Source organism: Pristis pectinata, chromosome 5, assembly GCF_009764475.1.
Source record: "Pristis pectinata isolate sPriPec2 chromosome 5, sPriPec2.1.pri, whole genome shotgun sequence".
NCBI classification, from domain to species: Eukaryota; Metazoa; Chordata; class Chondrichthyes; order Rhinopristiformes; family Pristidae; genus Pristis; species Pristis pectinata.
Window position 1 is genome coordinate 2,470,853 of NC_067409.1, and position 26,889 is coordinate 2,497,741.

Below are 26,889 nucleotides of genomic sequence, written 5' to 3' on the forward strand. Positions count from 1 at the left end.
CCTGACCCGCTGAGTTCCTCCAGCACTTTGTGTGTTGCTCCAGATTCCAGCATCTGCAGTCTCTTGTGTCATGGATATGGAGGAATTGTCCTATGAGGAAAGGTTAAACGTGTTGGAAGTCCACTCAATGATGTTTAGAAGAATGAGAAGCATTCTTATTGAAATAAGATTAGAGTTATACAGAATGGAAACAGGCCCTTCGGCCCAACACATCCATACAGACCAAGTTCCCTACATGAGCTAACCCCATTTGCCTTCATTTGGCCCATATCCATCTAAACCCTTCCTATCCATGCACCAGTCTAAATGACTTCTAAACATTGTAATTGTACCTGCCTCAACCACTTCCTCTGGCAGCTCGTTCCACACACCCACCACCCTCTGTGTGGAAAGGTTCGTATTGGTTTATTATTGTCACTTGTACTGAGGTACAGTGAAAAACTTGTCTTGCATACCGATCATACAGGTCAGTTCATTACACAGTGCAGTTACATTGAGTTAGTACAGAGTGCATTGATGTAGTACAGGTAAAAACAATAACAGTACAGAGTAAAGTGTCACAGCTACAGAGGAAGTGCAGTAAAATGAGGTGCAAGGTCACAACAAGGTAGATCGTGAGCTCATAGTCCAGATTATTGTATAAGAGAACCATTCAATAGTCTTATCACAGTGGGGTAGAAGCTGTCCTTGAGCCTGGTGGTATGTGCCCTCAGGCTCCTATATCTTCTACCTGATGGAAGAGGAGAGAAGAGAGAATGTCCCGGGTGGGTGGGGTCTTTGATTATGCTGGCTGCTTCACCAAGACAACGAGAGTCCAAGGAGGGGAGGCTGGTGTCCGTGATGCGCTGGGCTGTGTCCACAACTCTCTGCAGTTTCTTGCGGTCCTGGGCAGAGCAGTTGCCGTACCAAGCCGTGATACATCCAGATAGGATGCTTTCTATGGTGCATTGGTAAAAGTTGGTGAGAGTCAAAGGGGACAAACTGAATTTTTTCAGCCTCCTGAGGAAGTAGAGGTGCTGGTGAGCTTTCTTGGCCATGGCATCAACGTGATTTGACCAGGACAGGCTGTTGGTGATGTTCATTCCCAGGAACTTGAAGCTGTCAACCCTCCTGACCTCAGCACCATTGATGTAGACAGGTGCATGTACACCGCCCACTTTCCTGAAGTCAACGACCAGCTCTTTTGTTGACATTGAGGGAAAGGTTGTTGTCATGACACCATTCCACTAAGCTCTCTATCTCCTTCCTGTACTCCGACTCATCGCTGTTTGAGATACGGCCTACAACGGTGGTATTATCTGCAAACTTGTAGATGGAGTTGGCCCTCAGGTTCCCTGTAAATCTTTCCCCTCTCACCTTAAATGTACAACTCTACTTTTAGTATCCCTACTATGGGGAAAAGACTGATCATTCAGAAGGCTGACTGGGTAAATGCTGAAAGGATGTTCCATCTGGTGGGAGGGTCAAGGACCAGAGGGCCAGGTCTCAGAATAAGTGCGTATCAATTTAAGACTAAGATGAGAAAGAACTTCTCCTCTCAGAGAGCTGAATCTTTGGAACTCCATGCCACAGAGAGAGCCTGGTGGCCTGACCAACTGTATCCTTGGACATTCTGGGAAGCTAGGGGAGAAATTACAGGAGCCCTGGCAGAAATATTTGCATCATCTTTAGCCACAGGTGATGTAGCAGAAGACTGGAGGGTGGCTAATGTTGTGCCTTTATTTAAGAAGGGCTGCAAGGACAAGCCAGAAAACTACAACCAAACATCCATGGTGGGAAAGTTACTGGAGGGGAGTCAGAGAGACAGGATCTACCAGCACAGAGCAGCCTTTGGGTATATTCAAGGCTGAGATAGATAGATTTCTAATTAGTGAGCAGTTCAATGGTTGTGGGGAGGTCAAACTGATCAGGGATGAACAACACACAAAGTGCTGGAGGAACATAGCGGACCTAACAGCATCTATAGAGGGAAATGGACAGTCAATGTTTCAGGTTGAAACCCTTCATCAGGACTGAAAGAGTAGACGGGAGGTAGCCGGGAAAAAGAGGTGAGGGGGAGGGGTGGAGCGACGGGTGACAGGCGCTCCTGCCCCACCATTTCTCTCCAACTCTTTATACTGGCCATCTCCCTTCTACTCTTCCAGTCCAGGTGACGGATCTCCACCCGAAACGTTGACTGTCCATTTCCCTCCACAGAGGCTCCCTGACCCGCTGTTCCTCCAGCACTTTGTGGGTTGCTCCAGACTCCAGCGTCTGCAGCCTCTGGTGTCTCCATTGACCAGGGATGATCCTGTTGAGCGGAAGAGCAGGTTGAAAGGTCTCCTCTTCCTACTTCTGCTGGTCTTGAGTCAGCAGCAGACTCGAGCGCCAGGTTCCCCTGGCCCGGGTGGTCGCGGCACATGGTGGGCGTCGCGGACAGCGCGGAGCTGGAGATCAGCACCTTGGAGAGGTCGAGCAGCCTCCGCCTGGTCCTCCCGGGGCTGCGCTTCGGTCCTCCCACCGACCCGCGGCGCTGTCGCCGCCCAGCCGGCACCGGAGCTGGTGGTGGGGAGGGCGGCCGGGCCGGGCCGGGCCGGGCCGGGCCCGGGGGGAGGAGTCGGAGGCCGGGCCGGGCCGGGCCCGGGGGCGGAGCTCGGGCCGGGAGGCCGGCGGAGAAGCGGCTTCGGCCTCGGGCTCGGGCGGACAGGACGCGGGGGACCGGCGGCCGCTTCAGGTAAAGGCCTGGAGGGGTTGGCGGGAGCGGCGGTCTCCATGGCAACGGGAGCATTTCCTGCCCCTTGGACCTGGCGCCGGGGCTGGACCCGGGGGGGGGGGGGGGGTCCTCTTCACTGCCCGGCGGGGAGGGGGGCGGTGGTGCTGGTGGAGTAGGGAGGGAGGGGGAGGGAGGGGGAGGGAGGGGGAGGGAGGTGAAGGGGAGGGAGGGGGAGGTGAAGGGGAGGGAGGGGGAGGTGAAGGGGAGGGAGGGGGAGGTGAAGGGGAGGGAGGGAGGGAGGGGGAGGGAGGGAGGGAGGGAGGGGGAGGTGAAGGGGAGGGAGGGAGGGAGGGGGAGGGAGGGAGGGAGGGAGGGGGAGGGAGGGAGGGAGGGAGGGGGAGGGAGGTGAAGGGGGGGGGAGGGAGGTGAAGGGGGGGGGAGGGAGGTGAAGGGGGGGGAGGGAGGTGAAGGGGAGGGAGGGGGAAGGGGAGGGAGGGGGAAGGGGAGGGGGGGGAGGGGAGGGGGAAGGGGAGGGAGGGGGAGGGGGAGGGGGGGGAGGGGGAGGGGGAGGGGGGGGAGGGGGGGGGGAGGGGGGGGAGGGGGAGGGGGGGGAGGGGGGGGGGGAGGGGGGGGGAGGGGGGGGGGGGGGGAGGGGGGGGAGGGGAGGGGAGGGGGGGGGGGAGGGGAGGGAGGTGAAGGGGAGGGAGGGGGAGGGAGGGGGAGGGAGGGAGGGGGAGGGAGGGAGGTGAAGGGGAGGGAGGGGGAGGGAGGGGGTGAAGGGGAGGGAGGGGGAGGGAGGGAGGTGAAGGGGAGGGAGGGGGAGGGAGGTGAAGGGGAGGGAGGGGGAGGGAGGTGAAGGGGAGGGAGGGGGAGGGAGGGAGGTGAAGGGGAGGGAGGGGGAGGGAGGGAGGTGAAGGGGAGGGAGGGGGAGGGAGGTGAAGGGGAGGGAGGGGGAGGGAGGTGAGGGGGAGGGAGGTGAAGGGGAGGGAGGGGGAGGGAGGTGAAGGGGAGGTGAAGGGGAGGGAGGGGGAGGGAGGTGAAGGGGAGGGAGGGGGAGGAGGAGGGGGAGGGAGGGGGGAGGAGGAGGGGGAGGGAGGGGGGAGGAGGAGGGGGGAGGGGGAGGAGGAGGATGAAGGAGGAGGGGGAGGAAGGAGGGTGATGAGGTGGGAGGGTGAAGGGGAGGAGGAGGGAGGGGGAGGAAGGAGGGTGATGAGGTGGGAGGGTGAAGGGGAGGAGGAGGGAGGGGGGAGAGGGAGGGGGGAGAGGGGGGAGGGGGAGAGGGAGGGAGGGGGGGAGGGAGCAGGGTGATGAGGTGGGTGAAGGGAAGGAGAGGAGGAGGAGGATGGAATGGGGGGAGGGGGAGGAGGAGGAGGGGGAGGGAGTGGGGGAGGTGGGGGAGGGAGGGGGGAGGAGGAGGGAGGAGGAGGGGGAGGGGGAGGAGGAGGATGAAGGAGGAGGGGGAGGAAGGAGGGTGATGAGGTGGGAGGGTGAAGGGGAGGAGGAGGGAGGGGGAGGAAGGAGGGTGATGAGGTGGGAGGGTGAAGGGGAGGAGGAGGGAGGGGGAGGAAGGAGGGTGATGAGGTGGGAGGGTGAAGGGGAGGAGGAGGGAGTGGGGGGGAGGAGGAGGGAGGGTAGTGGGCAGGAGGAGAGGGGTGGGAATGGGAGGAGGAGGGAGGGGAGGAGGAGGGGTGAGGGGGTGGAGGAGGGGGAGTGGCTGGTGGAGGAAGGAACACTCATCACATTTAAAATACACCAAGTTCCTCAACCGATCAGGCTACAGACTGAGAGACGGGGTGTACGAGCTACTCCCCGATGCAGAGGTACAGAGGGCATGAGTTGTAAGGAGAGACTGGATCGGCTGGGACTGTTTTCCTTGGAGTGTGGGAGGCTGAGGGGTGACCTTATGGAGGTGTATAAAATCATGAGGGGCATTGATAAGGTGAATAGCCAGAGGGAATGGGTTTAAGGTGAGAAGTGAAAGATTTAAAGGGGACCTAAGGCACAAATGTTTCACAGAAGATGGTGGACATATGGACTGAGCTGCCAGAGGAAGATGTGCAGGCAAGTACAATTACAAGGTTAAAGTGACATTTGAACAGGTACATGGACACAGATTCAGATTATTTTATTGTCATATACAGCAGGGTACAGGGAGGGTCGCATGAAGCTCACAGAGTAAGCTGTATGCATGGTAATAAATACAGCAACGAACACAAAACAACAGAGTGGGGCAAAGATTGTAGTGCAGTCTGAAGTCGTGCAAAAAGAAATGCTGAAGGACAATAACAGAATAACTGAGAGAGGGGGAGTTAGTGATTGGTTCAGGGGTCTGACAGCAGTGGGGAAGGAGCTGTTCTTGAGTCTGGATGTCGGGGCTTTCAAACTCCTGTATCTTCTCCCAGAAGGTAGAAGAGAGAAAGAGGAATAGCTAGGGGGGCAGGCTTCCTTGATGATACCGTCAGCCTTCCTGAAGCAACGTACTGTGAAGAGGGACAGGATGGAAGGAAGTGAGAGCCTGTGATGGATGGGGCAGTGTTTACTGCTCTCTGCAGGTTCCGTTGGCCCAGAACAGAGCAATTGCCATATCAGGCTGAGATACAACCTGTGAGGGTACTTTCTGTAGCGCATCTGTGGAAGTTTGAGAGAATCTTTGTGGACGTGCCGAATCTTCTGATGTCTAAGAAAGACACTGATGCTCTTTCATGATCACTGCATCAGTGTGATGACAGGAAAGGTTTAGAGGGATATGGGCCAAATGCAGGCAAATGGGACATGCTCAGATAGATATCTTGGTTGGCATGGATGAGTTGGGCTGAAGGTCCTGTTTCTGTGCTGAATTTCCTTCCCTGGAGGAGATTAGTGAACCAGATGGTCTTTAGCACAATCTGGTAGTTCCGTGAACACTTACTGAGACTGGCGTTGTATTTCCAGGGTGGTTGGTGATCAGAAGTGCAGTCCTTGGGCTGCTGCACTAGGATGTTTCAGCTGGTTGTGAACCAAGGCCCTCCCATTTCCAGACTACTAACTTTATAATTGGTCAGAGATGGGGCCACAGAGGCTGGTGCCCCAGGAGAGGGACTGGAGCTTCGCGACCACTAGTTTCCTGCTGTTCACCGTGTCTCTGGTGGCATTTCGTCGTGCTCTTAAGGTGAGTCCATGCAGTGCGGACCAGGACGTTACCCCCTTCAGGTGTGTCTGATTGAGCTCAGAATGGGGTTGATGTGCTGAAGCTCCTTCATAGAGTCACACAGCACAGAAACAGGCCCCTTGCCTCACTGAGTCCATGTCAACCATCGACCACACATTTACACCAATCCCATTACTTTTAATTCTCCTCCTGTTCCCATCAATTCCCCCCAAGTTCTCACTCAGCTACACACAAGGGGCAATTTACAGCAGCTAATCATCCTACCAAACCACATGTCTTTGGAGTGTGGGAGGAAACCAGAGCAAAACCCACACGGTCTCAGGGAGAACATGCAAACTCCACATGGACATTAGAGGTCAGGATCGACCCCTGGGAGCTAGTGGATCTACCAGCTGTCACTGATTGAGAATCCAGAGTTGGGGGCTCCAGGAGGAAGACTGTCCCAAATAGATCCAACAGGAAATTCAAGGGAAACTTGTTCACCCAGAGAGGGGTGGGACTGTCAGGGAGAGAGAGGAACGTTCAATAAGAATTTGCTTCACTAGATCTGTATTTGTGACCTCTGGTTACTACTGGGTAACTTGTTTGGGTGTCTGGAATAGAGTTATGAACCCCAAGAGAAATTGAGAGATGGAGGTGGATGTTCTATGAAGAGAGGCTGAACAGTTTGGGTCTGAATTCTTTGGAGTTTAGAAGAATGACGGGTGATCTTATTGAGACACACAAGATCCTGAGGGGGCTTGACGGTGGATGTGGAGACGTTTCCACCAGTGGGAGAGGCACGAATGAGGGAACAGAATTACAAGATAAGGGGGCTGGTTATTTAAAATGAAGGTGTGTAGAAATTTCTTTTTGCAGAGGGTGGTCAATTTTTGGAATTTTCTATTCCAAGGACATAAGAAAGTAGGAGCAGGAGGAGGCCACTCGACCCCTCAAACCTGCCCCACCATTCAATGTGATCATGGCTGATCTATGCTGGTCTCAATTCCTCTTCTGTGCCAGTTCCCCATAACCCTCACTTCCTTGATCTTTCTGCACCTTAAATATATGTAGTGATCCGGCCCCCGCCACCCTCGGGGACAGAGAGTTCCAGGGATTCACCCCCCCCCGAGAGAAGAAATTTCTACACACCTCTTTTAAATGACTGGCCCCTTACTTTGTAGCTGTGTCGCCTTGTTTGTGACTCTCTCATTGGTGAAAACATCCCAACATCTATCCTGTCATAGCCCCTCAGGATTTTATGTTTGAATAGAGTTACCCTTCATTCTTCTGAAGTCCAAGGAGTACAGACCCAGTCCAGCTTCTCCTGATAGGGCAACCCTCTCATCCCAGGAATTATCCTGGGGAATCTCCTTTGGACTGCCTCCAATGCTTTTTTTTAGGTAAGGGAACAAAACTATGCGTAGTAGTCCAGGGGAGGCCTCACCAACACCCTGTACAACTGGTAACAAAACCTCCCTATTCTTAAACCCTTTTTCAATAAGGACAGAAATATTATTTGCCTTCTACCTGTTGGACCTGCCTGCTAGCTTTTGCGATTCATACACTAGAACACCCAGATCACTCTGAACTTCACCCATTTGCAGTCTTTCTACATTTAGATAATAATCCACATTTTGATTCCTCTTACCGTGGTCCATGACCCCACATTAAGCTCCATTTGCCAGGGTTTCACCTGATTTTTCTCTATCCCGTTGAGGATCACAATGTCCCCTTCCACCTATTTTTATGTCATCGGCAAATTGAAAAACTTGCATACTATTCCCTCCAGGTCACTAATGTAAATAGTGAACAGTTGTGGGTCAAGAACCGATCCCTGGGGTTCTCTGCTAGCTCCAGCCTTCCGGCCTGAATAGGACCCATTCACTCCATCTCTGTTTTCTACCTGACAGCCAGCTTTCAATCCATGCTGACACAGTCCCTCCTATACCAGGGAATTTCAGAGGCCAGATCACTGAGGGTATTTAAGATGGAGGTAGATAAATTTTTGAAAGATCAGGGAATTGAGGGCCATGGGGAACGGGCACAGAAGAGGAGCTGAGTCCTTGGGTAGATCAACCATGAAGGGATTGAATGATGGGGCAGGCACGAGCAGCTGAGTGACCAACACAGAACAGTACAGCACAGGAACAGGCCCTTCGGCCCACCATGTCTGTGCCATACACGATGCCAAATTAAACTAAATCCCTTCCGCCTGCACGTGATCCACATCCGTCCATTTCCCGCATATTCATGTGTCTGTCTGAAAGCCTCTTGAACACCACAGTTGTATCTACTACCCCCAACACCCCTGCAGCCCCTTCCAGGCACCCATCACTCCCTGTGTCTAAACAAATCTTACCTTGCACTCCCCTTTAAACCTTCCCCTCTTACTTTAACCCTATGCCCTCTAGTATTTGTCATTCCTATCATGGGGAAGAAGATTCTGACTCTCTACCCTACCTATGGCCTCTCATAATGTTATAAACCTCCGTCAGGTCTCCCCTCAGCCTCCCCCGCTCCAGAGAAAACAACACAAGTTTGTCCAACCTCTCCTTATAGCTCATGCCCTTAATCCAGGCAGCACCCTCTCCAAAGCCTCCACACCCCTCCTGTAATAGAGCGACCAGAACTGCACACACTGCTCCAAATGCAGCCCAGCCAAGATTTTATACAGCTGCAGTGTGACGACTTTACTCTTGTTGGAGACGCCCTACTCTGCTTTACTCGTACTCAGTGCCCTGACCAATGGAGGCAAGCGTGCCGTACACCTTCCTCACCACCCTGTCTGCTGGTGCAGCCACTTGTAGGGAGCTGTGGAGCCCGACATCCCTCTGTGGATCAGAGTGTTACTCCTGAGCAGCTGTCGGTGCCCTGAGTAACCCTTTGGGACGTGGTTGAGGAAGGGCAGGGGTGATGTGGCTGTGGTGCGAGTGCCCCCCGGGCTTCCTCACTCTCTGTGTGTTGCTCCTCAGGTGAACCTGGGCTCGGCCGCGGGCTTCCTTCTGCAGGCGTGCGCGGGGGCCCTGGGCGCCATCCACTCCTGTAGTGGGGAGGCGGCGCCTCTCCTCGCCCGGAGCCAGCGGGAGGCTGGCTGGCTGGCCGCCGTCCTCGGGCTGCCCCTCGTCTCCTTCGGCTTCCACTGGACCAATCGCGACCTGCTGGCCGCCAACTCAGTGGTGGCCGGCGGCATCCTGGCCGCCGCCTGCTCGGACCCGCTGGCCAGCGGCGGGCAGGGACCGGCGGTCAGAGCTGCCGTGGCCGCCGCTCTGCTCTCCGTCCTGACCGTCAGCCTCTTCACCGCCAATGCGTGGGGGGTGGCCGGCAGCCTGGTCACCCTGCTGTCTGTCACGGCCACCGAGCTCTGGCCTGCCGGGCCATCCTGCCTGAGGGGCCCCTGTGTCCACAGCTTGCTGCTGACCGCCGGCATTGTAGCACTGCAGCGGGCACTGAGCGCACAGCACACCGCAGAGCCAGCGTGACCCTCTCCTCGTCACAAGTTGTGGAGCAGCCTCCAGATCCCGACCTCACCAGCCTGACACAGGATGTTGTGGACGACTTGATCTCTGCCGTCTGGGCTCCAACACTTGGACAAGCAAGTCGACGGAGAGTCGGTGTGTCAGCAGGGAAGCAAGTGACCGGGACATCCATGAAGTGGACTCTCATCGTCCCCTGCCTGCAGATTAATTAACTCATTGGGATTATTGAACTGGATTTATTTTAGGATCATTAGGACACCAAGACTTAAATGTTTCAATCCTCAATAAAGTTCTGTTTGGTATTGGTATTGGTTTATTATTGTCACTTGTACCGACGTACAGTGAAAAACTTGTCTTGCAAACCGATCGTACAGGTCAATTCATTACACAGTGCAGTTACATTGGGTTAGTACAGAGTGCATTGATGTAGTACAGGTAAAAACAATAACAGTACAGAGTAAAGTGTCACAGCTACAGAGAAAGTGCAGTGCAATAAGGTGCAAGGTCACAACAAGGTAGATTGTGGGGTCAGAGTCCATCTCATTGTATAAGGGAACCATTCAATAGTCTTATCGCAGTGGGGTAGAAGCTGTCCTTAAGTCTGGTGGTACGTGCCCTCAGGCTCCTGTATCTTCTACCCGATGGAAGAGGAGAGAAGAGAGAATGTCCCGGGTGGGTGGGGTCTTTGATTATGCTGGCTGCTTCACCAAGACAACGAGAGGTGAAGACAGAGTGTTTTCTTTCTTTGGGTCCCAGTGGTGTGAGCTGCTAGGTTAGAACAGTGCAGATTCACTGTCGGTTGTCAGACAACCATTCAGTTCTTGAACCAACCTGCACAATGCTAATCACCATCTCAGTACAGCAACACCATGACCACTTGCACTACAATGGACTTTATTTTTTTTGTTCTAATTGTGTCTTGTATAATTTATGTTGCTAAATTATGTTGTTCTTGTGAATGCTGCTTATCTGATGCTCTGTGCCTGTGATGCTGCTGCAAGGAAGTTTTTCATTGTGCCAGTGCACATATGGACTTGTGCATCTGACAATAAACTCGAGTTTAACTTTGACCTTTCTGACATTCTCCAGGGTCGGGACACGATGTAAAAGTTGCTGCCGTGTCTGGGTACCTTCTGTCCCTTTCCTTTCCCACAGCTCCTGGTCCCGCTTTTCCAATTGTTCCATGGTCCGCAATTTCTCTTTGTGTCTTGATGCAGGGTGTTGGCCTGAAACACTGACTGTCCCTCCGCCTCCACAGATGCTGCCTGACCCGCTGAGTTCCTCCAGTAGCTTGGTTTTGCAGATGGTGCGAAATGTTGGGCCTGTGCTCAGCATGCCCTCGGAGTGTTTAATGGAATAATGTTGTGGGACCTTATTCTGTATAAAACCTACCCCGTAGCACAGGAAAAGGCTCTTCGGCCCACAATGTCTGTGCGGAACTCATTGCCAAAGTAAACTAATCCCTTCTGCCTGCACATGATCCATATCCCTCCCTTCCCTGCATTCACCTGCCTCTCTAAAAGCTCATTGTTGTCTCTACTTCCACTACCACCTCTGGCAGCCATTCCAGGCACCCCCCACTCCCTGTGCGGGAAATAAAAACTTATCCTGCATATCTTTAAACTTCCCCCCCTTCACACCTTAAAGCTGTGGTTGGTTTGGTTTAGTTTATTATTATTGTCACTTGTACTGAGGTACAGTGAAAAACTTGTCTTGCAAACCGATCATACAGGTCAATTCATTACACAGTGCAGTTACATTGAGTCAGCACAGAGTGCATTGACGTAGTACAGGTAAAAACAGTAGCAGTACAGAGTAAAGTGTCACAGCTACAGAGAAAGTGCAGTGCAATAAGGTGCAAGGTCACAACAAGGTAGATCGTGAGAGTCCATCTCATCGTATAAGGGAACCGTTCAATAGTCTTACCTCCATGGGGACGTCTCTTCGCCCTGCAAAGGCTTCCACGTGGACAGGCCCGTCTTAGGCCTCGCTAGTTGTTTCCTTCTGGGTCCAGGAGTCGGGTCCGCTTCACAGTCGTTCCTGGAGGTTGGAAGATCTCCAGCCCTGTAAGAAGATTTAAAAGAACGTTATTAGTAAGTGACATAGAATTTAAGTTTAAAGGTGTAGAATGTAAGGGTAATGAATAGATCTGTAGAGAGCAGCTTGCAATGAGTCGCCACGCTCTGGCACCCTCTTGTATTGGGTGACTCGTGTCAGAACCGAAAGGTAAGTAAAAAATAAGGTCTCAATCAAATCATTAAGCTATCTTTTCTCTATTTTCAATGCTCACTTGAGCTTTCAGCTTCTTAACATTTCTGTTGTTGGTTGAACACTAGAGGGTGCCTCAGTCAGGGGAAATCTCACTGAAGCAATCAAAGTGTGTGACACGCAGGCTGACCTCTGCCCACAGAACCTCCACCACTTGTGCTACAAGAAAGAGATCTTCGTGGCCTTAGAGTGGTCCAAAGTTCTCCACCAGAAATGAGGTACTTCTCAGGAGAAAATATAGCAGCCAATTTATGCACACCAAACAGTAACGATCACTTTAACCTTGTTTTTTTGAGATGCAGGTTTTTGGTATTGGCATTGGTCTAGGACATAACTGATCTGCTCTTTTTCAAACCAATGATTAGGGAGATTTTACACACAGCAGGGAGCAAGCAGACAGTCTCCTTGTGATCAAAAGCTGAAAATGCTGGAAAAACTCAGCAGGTCAGGCAGCACCTGTGGAAGCAGAAACAGTTACAGGTCCTCCCTGGCTTACAAACGTCTGACTTGTGGACACCCTGTATGTACAAACAAGCGTTTGGGAGACTGGTGGGATGGACTTGCCAGCTGCTGTGGGGTTGCAGGCATCTTCTGGTGTGTAGAAACAGGGTATTTCTGTGTGCCTTCTCTCCCCACAACCCCCACCCCCAACTGCAACAATCAGGGGCTGGGTGGAACCGAGCGGAGCTGGGAGCAGGGAGCAGACTCGCTCAGTCACTGAGTCAGCGAGGGCGGCTGGCAGCCGCTCTTCCCCTACCTGCTCGCTCTCCCATCACAGCTGTTTCCATGGTCCTCTCCCACACTTCTGACTTACGAACAGTTCAGGTTACAAAGAGTTCTCAAAAACAGAACCCTGTCCTAACCTGGGGACTGCCTGTATATGTTTCGGGTCCAACTATTTGTCCGAACTGTGAACCTGAAATGTTACCTGTTTCTCCTTCCTCAGAAGCTGCCTGACCTGCTGAGTGTTTCCAGCATTTTCTGCTTTTGCTTTGGATTTCCAGCTTCTGCAGGTTTTTGATTTTTCTAGTTTTGTTTTAATATCTGATCAGGTTGAAGGCACCTCCCAGGACAGTGTTCTCTCAGTCCCAGCAGTGGAGTGCCGGTCGGCATTGCATGCTCCAGTCTTTGTGTGGGACTTGATCTTATAACCTGCAATCAATGCCTTCAGGAATGTACAGTAGAAAGCTGTTGATTTAAAAGGGGGAAATTAAAGTCATAACAGTACAAACAAGATATAATTTATGGGTTTAAAGTTGTAATCTGACGGTGCTATTTTAAGTTTAAAATTATTGAAAAATGTATATAATCCAAAGACTGTGATTATCTCAGCGTTAAAAAGTGATCAGAGTTCACCACCAAACCTCCAGCTGCAGAGTCATCATCATCTCAGGTTTTGTGGAAAATAGTTATTTGTAATAAAACTTGCTAAGTAAGAAATGGTGGAATCGTTGCTCCTGCTACTGATTGTATGAAACTGATATCATAAAACCATAGGAATGTACAGCACAAAAACAGGCCCTTACGCCCCATTGCATCCATGCCAACTGTGATGTCTACACTAATCCCATTTGCCCACATTAGGCCTGTATATTCTACACATCTTTTAAATGTTGTAATTGTATCTGTCTCTACCACCCCTTCCATATACCCACCACCCACTGTGTGGGAAAACTTGCCCCTCAGACCGCCTTTAAGTTTCTCCCCTCTCACCTTAAAGCTGTGCTCTCTAGTTCTAGACTCCCCTGCCTTGGAAAATGACTCTGCCTATCCTATCTATGCTGCTCATAATTTTTTAAACCCCTATAACATCAGCCCTCAGCCTCCTATGTTTCAGTGAGAATAAATCCAGCCAATCTTCCCTTAAAATCATACAGTAATACAGCACAGAAACAGGCTCTGCAGCCCAACTCATCCATGCCAACAAAGTTGCCTACCTGAACTAGTTCAGTTGCCAGCATATGGCCCATATCTCTCTAAAGCTTTCCCATCCCTGTACCTGTCCAAGTGGCTTTTAAACATTGTCATTGTACCCACCTCTACCTCTTTCTCTGGCAGCTCGTTCCACGTACGTGTGTGGAAAAAGTTGCCCCTCAGGTCCCCTTTAAATCTTTCCCTGCTCACCTTAAACCTGTGCCCTCTTGTCTTACCCTCCCCTACCCTGGGAAAAAGACTGAATATTCACCTTTGCCCCTCGTGATTTTATAAACCTCTATAAGGTCACCCCTAGGTATCACACTCCCCATGGCACTGCCATTAACTGTGTAAGTCCTGCCCTGGTTTAACTCTCCAAATTACATCAGTTCGCTCTTGTCCAAATTAAATTCCATCCTGCTATTCCTTGGCCCACTTGCCCAGATGATCTAGATCCTGTTGTAACCTTAGACAATCTTCTTCACTGTCCACTATACCACCAATTCTGGTGTCATCCACAAACAAACAAACTATGCACTACATTCTCATCCAAATCTTCAATATAGATGACAAACAGCAGTGGACCCAGCTCCGATCCCTGCGGCACACCACTGGTCACAGGCCTCCATTCTTCTGATAATTACAACTCTCCACTCCAGGCAACTTCCTGGTGAATCTCTTCTGCACTCTCTCAATAGCTACCATGCCCTGTAGTGTGGTGACCAGAACTGTACACAATACTCGCAGTGCAGTCTAATCAATGTGTTGTACAACCGTAACATGGCATCTCAACTCTTACACTGTGCTTTGGCCTGTGAAGGCAATTGCCCTTTTCACTACTCTATCCACCTGTATCGTCACTTTCAGGGACCTATGGACTTGCACCCCAGGGTCCTTCTGTATATCAATGCTCCTATGCTCCCTGCCATTTAGTCTGTGTCCCACCAGAACTTGATCTCGTAGGACACACAGAGAAGGAAGCTGTAGTAGCAAGTCTCGGTAAGAACGTGGTTGAAGAGCAGGAGAACAGTAGAAACCACAGAGGGGGAGCAGTGAGAGAGAGTCTCACAGAACTCCTGTCAGAGAGAGGAGGAAAACTTCTTCAAAGTAGCATGCCTTGAACCTCTTACCCTACAGGGACATGCTGATTGCTATCTCGCTTTCAAACTCCTCCCACATCCGATGTTGCTTTCCTCTCTAACAGCTGATCCCAATCTACCTCGCCCAGATCCTTCCTAGAATATTTAGCATGCCATCATTTCAGAAGATCTTCTGCACCAACAAGACCATTTTTCCAGCTCCAATAACACATCTGACTTTCTGCTTCAAGTTAACTGCTGCTGAAATTCTCATCTGCACCAATGTCACATCCAAACTCAACCATTCCCACATTCTCCTGGCCTTCACCCTCCATGCATCTCACCTTGACTAAAACTCTGCTGGGCTAATGCTAACTTGCTCTCTGTCCAGTTCCGTCCATAACTCTTGTGTGTGCTGCTATACATTGGATTCCAGTTAAGCATTATATTAATGTTAAAATTCTCAGGCCTGATTCAAACCCCTCACATCTCTCCCTCTGTGACCTGCAGTTCCTCTGAGATATCCGTGTTTTACTCTGGCCTATTGTGTATCTTTTATTTCCTTTACAACCGCTGGCTGTGCATTTAAAATGTTGCAGGTCTATCCATTTGATGTATTCAGGATGGTGATATCAGTGATTCGGATGTGGGTGTACAGAGTAAAATCTCAAAGTTTGCAAATGACAATACTTGGTAAAGAACGAGAAGTATAGTAATAGACCGCAAGAGGACAGAGGCCACCCTTATTGCCCAAGTCTAACTGCACACGGGAAGACAGTGGTGTGCAGTCACCTTAGAGTCATAGACTTATACAGCACGGAAACAGGCCCTGTGGCCCAACTCATCCATGCTGACCAAGTTGTGCACTTGAGCTAGTCCCGTTTCCTTGCATTTGGCCCATGTACCTCTAAGAGATTTCCTATCCACCTCGACTCACCGCAGTCCCGATGAAGAGAGCCCCTCCCCAGAAACAGATGCTGGAAATCTGGAGTGACACATTAAGGCACTGGAGGAACTCAGCGGGTCAGGCAGCACCTAGGGAGAGAAATGTACAGTCGACGTTTCAGGTCGAGACCTTTCATCTGGACTGGGATAGCACCTCAATACTTTTGGGGAGGAGGTTCCAGGACTTAGACTGAGCAACACCCGCTATTTGATTGTACTGGGAAATTGTGATGAACTGCCAGAGGACAAAGGCTGTCAGAATGAGCAGGCAAGTGACAGATAAAGAAGTATGAAGTGAAATGTTTTGGCAGAAAGAGTAAGAACAAAAGCCTATATAGCACAGTTCTATAAGATAAGATAAGATTTCTTTATTAGTCGCATGTACATCGAAACACAGTGAAATGCATCTTTTTGCGTAGAGTGTTCTGGGGGCAGCCCGCAAATATCGCCATGCTTCCAGCGCCAACATAGCATGCCCACAACTTCGTAACCCGTACGTCTTTGGAATGTGGGAGGAAACCAGAGCACCTGGAGGAAACCCACGCAGACACGGGGAGAACATACAAACTCCTTACAGACAGCGGCCGGAATTGAACCCCGGTCCCTGGCGCTGTAATAGCGTTATGCTAACCGCTACACTACCGTGCACCGTAATAGAGTGATCTGGGTGAATTATGTGCAGAAATCCTTGAAAGTAGCGGGGCATCTGATAGTCAGGTACACAGGATCCCGGGATTCATAAATAGAGGTGCAGCGTACAAAAAAATCAGGGAACACAGAACACTACAGCACAGGCCCTTCAGCCCACAATGTTGTGCCGACATTTTATCCTGCTCTAAGATCTATCTAACCCTTCCCTCCCACATAGCCCCCCATTTCTCTATCGTTCATGTGGCACCTCATTTTCAGTCTTGGAACTTTGCAGCCTAATGACATGAATATTGAATTCTCCCACTTTAAGTAAACCCCCCATGCTTCTCCTCCTCTTCCCTTTCCGAGCCTAACTTTTTCTACCCCCTTTTTTTCCCTCTCTCTCCTTCCCTCTGACCCCTCCCCCAGTGGATCTGCTCTCCCCTCCTCCCCCACACCTGTCTATCACTATCTCTTACCTGCATCTACCTATCACCACCCTGTGCCCACCCCACCTCCCCTCTTCTGTCCACCTATCACTGCTCTGCTTTTCCCTCCTATATATTGAGCTTCCCCTTTTCCTATCTTCAATCTCGAAGAAGGGTCCTGACCCGAAACGTTGACCGCCTGCTTTTCTCCGCGGATGCTGCCTGGCCTGCTGAGTTCCTCCAGCATCATCGTGTTTTTCATCTAGATTCCAGCATCTGCAGTCCTTTGTTTCTCTGGCTATCTAAGAGTCTCTTAAATGTCCCTAATGTATCTGCCCCCACAACCTCTGCCGGCAGTGCGTTGCACGCACCCACCACTCTCTGTGTAAAAAAACTTACCCCTGACATCCCCCTTATACCTTCCTCCAATCACCTTAAAATGTCCCCTCGTGTTAGCCATTTTCACCCTGACTGTTCACTCGATCTATGCCTCTTATCATCTTGTACACCTCTATCAAGTCACCTCTCATCCTCCTTCTCTCTAAAGAGAAAAGCCCTAGCTCGCTCAACCTATCCTCATAAGACATGCTCTCCAATCCAGGCAGCATCCTGGTAAATCTCCTCTGCACCCTCTCTAAAGTTTCCACATCCTTCCTATAATGAGGCAACCAGAACTGAACACAATACTCCAAGTGTGGTCTAACCAGAGTTTTATATAGACCTGTAACATTACCTCGCAGCTCTTGAACTCAATACCCCGACAAATGAAGGCCAACACACCATACGCCTTCTTAACAACCCTATCAACCTGCACGGCAACCTCGAGGGATCTATGGACTTGGACCCCAAGATCCCTCTGCTCCTCCACACTGCTAAGTCCTGCCATTAACCTTGTATTCTGCCTTCAAGTTCAATCTTCCAAAGTGAATCACTTCAAACTTTTCCGGGTTGAACTCCATCTGCCACTTCTCAGCCCAGCTCTGCATCCTATCAATGTTCTGTTGTAACCTACAGCAACCTTCTACACTATCCACAACACCACCAACTTTCATGTCATCTGCAAACTTACTAACCCACCCTTCCACATCCTCATCCAAGTCATTTATAAAAATCACAAAGAGCAGGGGTCCCAGAACAGATCCCTGCAGAACACCACTGGTCACTGACCTCCAGGGAGAATACACTCCATCTACAACCACCCTCTGTCTTCTATGAGTGAGCCAATTCTGAGTCCACACAGCCAAGTTTCCCTGGATCCCATGCCTCCTGACTTTCTGAATGAGCCTTCCGTGAGGAACCTTATCAAACACCTTACTAAAATCCATGTACACCACATCCACTGCTCTACCTTCATCAATGTGCTTTGTCACATCCTCAAAGAATTCAATCAGGCTCGTGAGGCACGACCTGCCCCTCACAAAGCCATGCTGACTGTCCCAAATCAACCTATACTTCTCCAAATGCCCATAAATCCTGTCTTTAAGAATCTTCTCCAGTAATTTGCCCACCACTGAAGTACGACTCACTGGTCTGTAATTCCCAGGATTTTCCCTACTCCCTTTCTTGAACAAAAGAATAACATTTGCCACCCTCCAATCATCTGGCACTACTCCTGTGGCCAGTGAGGATGCAAAGATCATTGCCAAGGGCGCAGCAATCTCTTCCCTCACTTCCCGTAATAACCTTGGATATATCCCATCCGGCTTCGGTGACTTATCTATCCTAATGTTTTTCAAAAGTTCCAGCACATCCTCTTTCCTCATGTCGACATGCCCTAGTGTGTCAGCCTGTTGTACGCCATCCTCACACACATCAAGATCACTCTCTCTGGTGAATACTGAAGCAAAGTATTTATTAAGGACCTCCTCTACCTCTTCCGACTCCAGGCACATGCTTCCTCTTTTTTCCCTGATCGGTCCTACCCTCACTCTAGTCATCCTCCTATTCTTCACATACGTGTAGAACGCCTTGGAGTTTTCCTTGGTCCTACTCGCCAAGGCCTTCTCATGCCCCCTTCTAGCTCTCCTAAGTCCATTCTTAAGCTCCCCCCTGGCTACCTTGTAACTCTCCAGGGCGCTGTCTGATCCTTGCTTTCTAAACCTCAGGTAAGCTTCTTTCTTCCTCTTGACAAGATATTCTACATCTCTCATCAACTACGGTTCCTTCACTCTACCATCCTTACCCTGCCTCAGTAGGACAAACCTATACAGAACCCCATGCAAGTACTCCCTAAACAACCTCCACATTTCCTCTGTGCACTTCCCCAAGAACATCTGTTCCCAATTTATGCTCCCAAGTTCCTGCCGAATAGCATCTTAATTCCATCTCCCCCAATTAAATACTTTCCCATATCGTCTGCTCCTATCCCTCTCCAAAGCTCTGGTAAAGGTCAAGGAGTTATGGTCACTGTCTCCAAAATGCTCTCCCACCAAGAGATCTGAAACCTGATCAGGCTCATTGCCCAGTACCAGGTCCAGTAGGGCCTCTCCTCTAGTCGGCCTGTCCACATACTGTGTCAGGAATCCTTCCTGTACACGCCAAATAAACTCCGCCCCATCCATCCCCTTTAAACCGAGGAGGTGCCAATCAACATTAGGGAAGTTGAAGTCATCCATGACAACAACCCTGTTATTTTTGCACTTCTCCACAATCTGCCTCCTGATCTGCTCCTCAGCGTCTCTGCTGCTATTGGGGGGTCTGTAGAATACTCCCAGTAGAGTGATCGCTCCCTTCCTGTTTCTGACTTCACCCACATTGACTCCATGGACGATCCCTCCAGGACGTCCTCCCTTTCTACAGCTATGACACTGTCCCTGATCAGCAAAGCCACTCCCCCACCTCTTTTACCTCCATCCCTGTCCCTTTTGAAACATCTAAACCCCAGAATATCCAGCGGCCATTCCTGCCCTTGTGACAGCCAAGTCTCTGTAATGGCCACCACATTAAGTTCCATGTACTTACCCACGCTCTCAGTTCATCAGCCTTGTTCCTGATACTTCTCGCATTAAAGTAGACACACTTCAGCCCATCCAACTGACTGCAATTTTGCCCTTTCAACTGCCTATCCTTCCTCAATGTCTTTCTACACTCTGCATCTACTTGTACACTAAATGCACCTATCACTTGGCTTCCCACTCCCCTTCCAAACTAGTTTAAACCCTCCGCAACAGTTCTAGCTAACCTGCCTGTGAGCATATTGGTCCCCCTCCAGTTCAGGTGTAACCCGCCCCTTTTGTACAGGTTGTACCTTCCCCAGAAGAGATCCCAATGATCAACAGATCTGAAACCCTGCCCCCTGCACCAACTCCTCAGCCACGCATTCATCTGCCAAATCAACCTATTCTTACCCTCACTGGCACGTGGCACAGGCAGCAATCCAGAGATTACTACCCTCGTGGTCCTGCTTTTCAGCTTCCAACCTAGCTCCCTATATTCCCTCTTCAGGGCCTCATCTCTATTCCTACCTATGTCATTGGTACCAATATGTACCATGACCTCTGGCTGTTTGGCCTCCCTCTTCAGAAATGCTGTGGACCCGATCCGAGACGTCCCTGACCCTGGCACCAGGGAGGCAACATACCATGCGGGAGACTCTTTCACATCCACACAATCTCCTGTCTGCCTCCCCTTACTATGGAATCCCCTATCACCACCGCTCTCCTCTTCTCCTCCCTCCTCTTCTGCGCCACACGACCAGGCTCAGTGGCAGAGGCCTGGTCACTGTGGCTTTCCCCTGGTAGGTCATCCCACCCAGCAGTATCCAAAGTGGTCTACCTGTTGCAGTTAAGGTCAGTTACCTTGAATCTTTAGAAAACTGTGATAACGCCACTTGTCCTTTGCATCATGTGTTACCCAAGATATGTACCAATGTGAAAGGTTCGTTTAATGCATCCCTGTTCTTTTCAAGGAGATTGCAAAAGGAAATTTTGCAAAGGCTCCCATCATTTATTAATGAATGAAAACAAATTGAAGGTAAGATTTCGATGACGTCAGCCCCCCTTTGCTCCACCAACCACAACCGTGGGAAGGAAGCACCCAATCAGAGGACGGCAGCGCCGGCCGTGGGTTCTTCCCAGCCTCTTCCCTCCCCTCTCTGGGGGGGCTACGGCCGGCCGTGATTGGCGGGCCGGGAGCAAGGCGGCGCGCCATTGGCGGGCCGGGCGCGGCGTGCGTCACAGAAGGAGGGGGCGAAGAGAAGGAGAAAAACAAAGATGGCGGGCTGAGCGGGAGCTTGGCCCCGGTCGGCGGCTCGTCAGTGGGGGCGCGGGGCGGGCGGTTTACCTCAGAAAATCCACCGAGACCCCGAGCGCCGCGGCGAGACGGCGTCGTGCACGGCGAATTAGGGAGGAGAGGTCGATCCGAGCATGTCGGCGGTGGAGGAGCGGGAACCGGCGCCCGCCGCTTCCTCGGCGGCCGGAGGAGGAGGCGGCGGCGGCGGCGGCGGCGGGGCGATGATGATGGCGGCGGCGGCGGCGGCGGCCTCGGGCCCGCCCGACTCCCTCCACCACAACACCGCCTCCAACCCGGCGCAGGAGACCAACCGGCCGCAGCTGGAGGAAGGGCCGAGCTCGAAGAAACGGGCCCGGCTGGAGGCCGAGTCGGCCGGCGGCTCGGCTTCGGGCTCGGCGGCGGCGGGCTCGGCGGGCGGCGCCAAGGCGGCGAGTGAGAACAAGCTGGAGGAGAGGCTGTACTCGGTGCTGTGCTGCACCGTCTGCCTGGACCTGCCCAAGGCGTCCGTCTACCAGGTACACCACCCGGGCCGGCGCCCGCAGCGCCGCCGCCACCTCCCAGCCACACTTAACCATCTCCTCACATAGCAGCTACATCCTCCATGCACCATTTTAGCCCCGTTATACTCATGTAGAAGGACAGGCTGTGCCATCTGACTGGACTGATCAGGTACCCAACCTTATTTTTATCTTAAAAATATATATATGTGTGTTATTTAATACATATTAGATATAAAATATTGTCATCATGGGAATACAACACTTCACAGAGCACTGTAAAAGATCATTTGGCATTATAGCTTATGTGAGCCTGTCTTAATTGTGTGTACCCATGTGATATTATGTTTTATAGATGTGATTGATGTAATCACATGTTAAAATGTAGTCACATAACGAGTCGTCTGTATGTAAAACAAAACTAGTGTGTTTGAAGATGTATTGTTATGTAGATGCAGTGTCGGTACAGTATTTGAATTCTGGTGCATTGTATTGTCTAAGGATGTAAGGGGCGGGTGGGGAAGGCTGGGATGTTAATTAACATTTCTATCAAAGGCGACGGATTGACAATGATTTTCAGTTCTTGCATCTGTTTTCTACTGAAGAGGTAGAATATAATATGTATTTGTGTAAATGCACCACAGTACAGGAAATGTCAGAAAAGCCTAATCATGTTAATACTATTCTCGACGCAATGTAGTGGGGTTGTTGGGTTAATTTTTCTTGCAGATGCTATGAAATGCAGTCTATTTCTTGGCACGCAAGGTGTGGCTTCATATGTTTTACGTACAGCTTGTGGTCATGACACTAGGACCAGATCCTAGCGTGGTAAATGGTCAATTCTGTGGGCTTAAGCCTTTAATTTAAAGTATTGGATGCAAGTTATATTTAATCACATTAGTGGTGGGATGGTTGAAAAGACCAGAATATTTCAGCTGTAAACTGATACTTCAAGGTTTATAACCTTGCCTGTAATTCTTGATCTTGTGCTGTCTCACTTGCAGTCCTCAAATATTCAATCCAAATAAAAATAGTTTTGAATTTGAGTGGATTTTCAGTATGATGGGTGTCTCTTTTCTCTCTCTGTGGTAGGAGATCCATTTGTATTAATAAAACATGTTGGGGTTAGAGTGCAGTCACTGTAATGTGACGTCTGCGTAATCCCACATTAAACACGGCTGCAGTTTCTCTACTTGTCTATCTGCACAGCAGCTCTGCGTTTAGGCATTGATTTGTGGGGTGGGTTCTGATGATGGAGAGTCTATCCTCTGCTGAGAATGATGTCACAAGCACAAAACATTACAATTTTATTAGTTAAAAATTAATTTCAATTTACTAGGCCATCTTTGAGTAGGAATAAATTGATCCTCCTCACTCGGTCCCTCCCCTCCCCCTAACTGAGAGGAAATATGAATCAAAGAAGCTGTTGTTTCTTGGCTGAGGTTGAATTGAGAGAAACCAATGGCGAACAGCTTGGTTCCTATCTGCAGCAGTTCCCGCGCAGGCTGGCAGCACCTCATCAGACATTCTGAGCAGTTCATTCTATGCCGTATTATTAACCCTTATCAGTATCTATCATTGTGCTGTTGCTACAAAGTCCCATCTCAGCAAGGTTACAGTAATTGTTCTCAGGACTCTGGGAATGACAGGCTTAACGTATGAGGAGCATTTGGCTCTGGGCCTGTAATCGATGGAGTTCAGAAGGATGAGGGGAGATCTCCTTGAAACCTACCAGATACTGAAAGGCCTGGATAAAGTGGATGTGGAGGGGATGTTTCCATTAGTAGGAGAGTCTGGAATGCAAGGGCACAGCCTCAGAATAAAGGGGTGCCCCTTTAAAACTTGAATGAGCAAGAATTTCTTCAGGCAGAGTGTGGCGAATCTGTGGAATTCGTTGCCACAGAGTGCTGTGGAGGCCAAGTCATTGGGTGTATTTAAGGCAGAAACTGATGGGCTTTTGATTGGTAAGTGGGTTAAGGGTTACAGGGAGAGAATGGGGTCGAGAAAAAAAATCAGCCATGATTGGTGGAACAGACTCGTTGGGCTAAGTGGCCTAATTCTGCTGCTATATCTTACGGATTTTCCAATTTTAAGAATGGGACTGCATGGATCATTTTACTAATTTGAAAGAGGTAATTTTTTTTTGAAAGAAACCCCTTTTTGTGATTTGCAGTAACTAGTAAGGGAGCTGACAATCCTGTATTTAAAAGGTTAAGCTAGTTGTGGAACTGGTCCCAGGGCTGTACATTCATCCAGGTCTGCTAAGGTTTTGGGAGGGAGAAATGACTTACTATATTAGAAACAAATACTGGTACCCCACCCTAAATATAGATACCATTCTGTAATTAAGGCATTTCAGAGGCTGAGCTGAAACAATCTAGGTAGAGTCATGAAAAACTGGAGGATTAATTGCTTTCTCAAAGTTTGCTTGAGCTTGTAGCTGATCATTTCTGAATTTATTTGACATCTGCTTAGCAGTAGTAAAAACAATGAGAACTAGAGATCGGGAAAAGGCATTTCTCAGTAGTTGGCTGCCATAATGGTCTGTGGTGGGGATCTTCTATTCTGTACCTCCTACCCTTCACATTTATCTTTCATCTTCTATTGCAGAAGAATTTGAAACGCGATACTAATTATAAAAATCTTATTTTGTTGCATTGCTGTAAAAAAAAATAAGTAAGTAGTGACCTTTCATTCTTGATGTTGGCAAGTGTTTGACATCTAGTGTGCAGGTGTGAATACAGTAAATCGTGAAATGAAATCCACCTTAAAATACCACAACAAAATGCCGGATTGTGATATCCACAGTGGCCAAACTTTCAAGAGCAACAATTCGTGTTTGATCAACCAGGCATTTAGTGGGGTCTCTTGAATTGGGAAGTACAGTTACAATACTTTCTGATCAGTGCCAGCAATAGAGAAAACTGATTTATACAACATTCTTGTCTCATTGATCATCTTGCACGATTGGAATTTGACGCATTGCTGGACTGGGGAACCACTAGACCACTGAGTGCAAAACTGATGCTTAGGCAGGGTAAGCATGTCAACCAAGTGGAACTTGCTTTCTTAAAGCCACCTTTGTAAATCCTTTCTCTATTATCACTTTATAGATGTTCAAACATTTTAAACAGCTGTGCTGCTGATTCAAAATCTTGTGGTGACTACTGCTCATGTGACACTGCTCGTATGACTACAGCACATTGTTAGTAATAGTCTGAAGTGGTTATGTGCTTAATGGTCACCTCTCCTGGAAATAAAGTTTAGAGGATTATAAGAGGAGTAATTCTGGACAACAGGACCATATTTAATTTTTAATGTATGTCCTTTGTGTGCTATTTGATATTATTAGTAAACACAGATTGTGGTATTCCTTTTCCCCCCTTCATACTGTTACTCTGGTTAACCCTTCTTGTCTTCAGCCATGTTGCATGCTTTGAAACCTCTAGAATTTTCATCATTAAAGGTGGTGAGTGTCACTTGTAATTGTACCATAGTAGTTATGTACTTATTCAGAGCATCAATTAGATGTAAGTTTCAAGCTGTGTCAGTGGAGCAATATTTTTTGCCGACTGCCATGTGAAAATCTTTGGGCCTCGTACTGGACAATAGAGGAGTAGGAGAGGAAAGCTGGGATAAATCCAGAAGTGGCATTGCTAAAACCAGATTATTCCAGGCTGACTTGAGAGACAGTCTTTTCTGTTTAGCAAACGGTTGTTTTCCACCGTCAACAGCTGAAAGGTATGCAGTCTCTTGGGAGTGGTTCGCTATGCTATCAGAGCTGTTACTATTTGCAGCTGCTGGTAGAATAGGGCTCCTTTATTGTAATATAAAAATAGCTCTCTCATATTTTAATAGTATGTTCAGATGGAAAATGCTGGAACGTTTAGTGTGCGCGCCACAGGTAGTGCTTTGGCCTCAACTGTTTATAATTTCATTAATGACTTGGATGAAGGCACCAAATATCTTGTATGAATAATATAAAGATGGGTGAGACAACAAGCTGTGAGGAGGATGCAGAGGCTGAAAGAGGATGTAGGTTAGGCAGTATTTGGCAGAGGTACTGTAATGTGGGAAAGTATGAATTTATACACTTAGAGCAGAAGTGGGTTACAAAATGCTGCGGCATACAAGGATCTTCAGGTTTTTGTACCTGAAACAGAGGTAGAGCAATTGGGATGTTGATTGTTACTGCACAGCGGTTGGATTCCGAAAATTGAAGTCTAGCTACAGATATAAGGGGCATTGGTAAGGCATCTGGAATACTGTTTAGTTGCCTTATTTAAGGAGGAATGTACTTGCCTTGGAGGCAGTTCAGAGAATCTTCCCTGAGTGAAGGGTTGTCTATAAGGAGCAATTGAACAGGTTGGGCCTATGCTCATTAGATTTTGGAAAAATGACAGGTGATCTGTTGAACAAATCTGACTCTTGAAGGGCCTTGACAGGCAGGTGCTGAGATGACTTCCCTTGAGGGCCCATCCAGAATTGGGCGGCTTTGTCCCAGAATTAGGGGTTGCCAGTTTAAAATGGAGACTGGGCAATTGATTCTTTTATCCCAGAGCTGTGGGGGCTGCATGACAAATACACTTGAGGCTGAGGTTCTCGACCTGTAGGGGAGTCGAGGGTTATGAGGGAAGGAAAACGGAGCCAAGGCCAAGATCAGATCTGCCTTGATATCGAATTGCTCAGCAGACTCAAGCTGTTGTATGGTCACCAACTGCTCTTTGGTTTTTGTGTTCAGTCCTTTGGGTTAAAGATTCCAGCATCTGCAGTCTCTTGTGTCTCCAGGTTTTATTTGGGGCTCATCATGGGATTACATCAGATTTACATCTGGAGGTGGGCCTTTCATGTTTCGTGTTTGTACTTCATGAGCCACCTCAACTCCAGTTATCCCTTCCTTCCCTGTACCCTTCAACTTTGTTTCTATCTGTGCCCAGCCTGTTCTTAACTACATCAGTGGTTTCTGTTTCAACCATTCCAATGCTGTAGAGTTCTATGTTCTCACCACTTGAAAGAATCCTGGATTTATTGTTAACTGCCATGCATTCATTGCCTTTTGTTCTGCACACTACTGTATGGGGATGGTCTCGCTGTCCAGTTGATAAAACCACTTCATTTTAAAGACTTTCGTCAGATCAGAAGAAAACCCAGCCTTTAAGAGAGCTTCCATATTCTATTCTGGCAAGATCTTTGTGGATCTTTCATTTATTTCAATGTTTCTGTGTTCTTTACTACAGTTTTTGATACTGTCTTTTCCCTTTGTGGAAGGGAGAACAGCATGACCACAGTGAGCTGCTGCCTGGTCCAATTAATACACACTCATTAGTTGATCATATTGCTTGTGCATCGATTTCTTTCTCTTTCTACTTTTAATACAGGGATTTTGCCAGACCATTTACATGTCCACAACTAATATCGCTCCACTACTTTGGTCCAAGTAAAACAACCCAGTTTCTTCTGTTTAAAGCCTGTCGCTGTAATCATTCTTGCCAGAGCCAACTTGCAGTTGGTTGTTCCCCAACTTCCAAAAAGACTTTCTTTTAAATTGGACTCAAGTGAATTGTTTGTGACCTGTAATTCACTACTTAGTGGTGGAAACA

General features: G+C 49.3%; 2 protein-coding genes across 3 annotated transcripts in view; both read left to right on the plus strand.

The window, feature by feature from the left end:
* Positions 1 to 2,533: 2,533 nt before the first annotated feature.
* On the plus strand, positions 2,534 to 9,600 carry LOC127570901 (transmembrane protein 276-like). Its single transcript, XM_052016819.1, has 3 exons — positions 2,534 to 2,713; positions 5,624 to 5,840; positions 8,795 to 9,600. Exons 2-3 carry the CDS (start codon positions 5,736 to 5,738, stop codon positions 9,299 to 9,301), a joined length of 612 nt encoding a protein of 203 aa, XP_051872779.1. The 5' UTR covers positions 2,534 to 2,713; positions 5,624 to 5,735; the 3' UTR covers positions 9,302 to 9,600.
* An 11,167-nt stretch (positions 9,601 to 20,767) lies between these two features.
* Positions 20,768 to 26,889, plus strand: part of zftraf1 (zinc finger TRAF-type containing 1) — a 130,231-nt gene continuing 124,109 nt past the window's right edge. For both annotated transcript variants that reach the window (XM_052016816.1, XM_052016817.1), the window contains exon 1: positions 20,768 to 21,307. In XM_052016816.1, the coding sequence (XP_051872776.1) occupies positions 20,927 to 21,307 (381 nt within the window). In that variant the 5' untranslated portion in view covers positions 20,768 to 20,926. The remainder of the gene's footprint in view (positions 21,308 to 26,889) is intronic.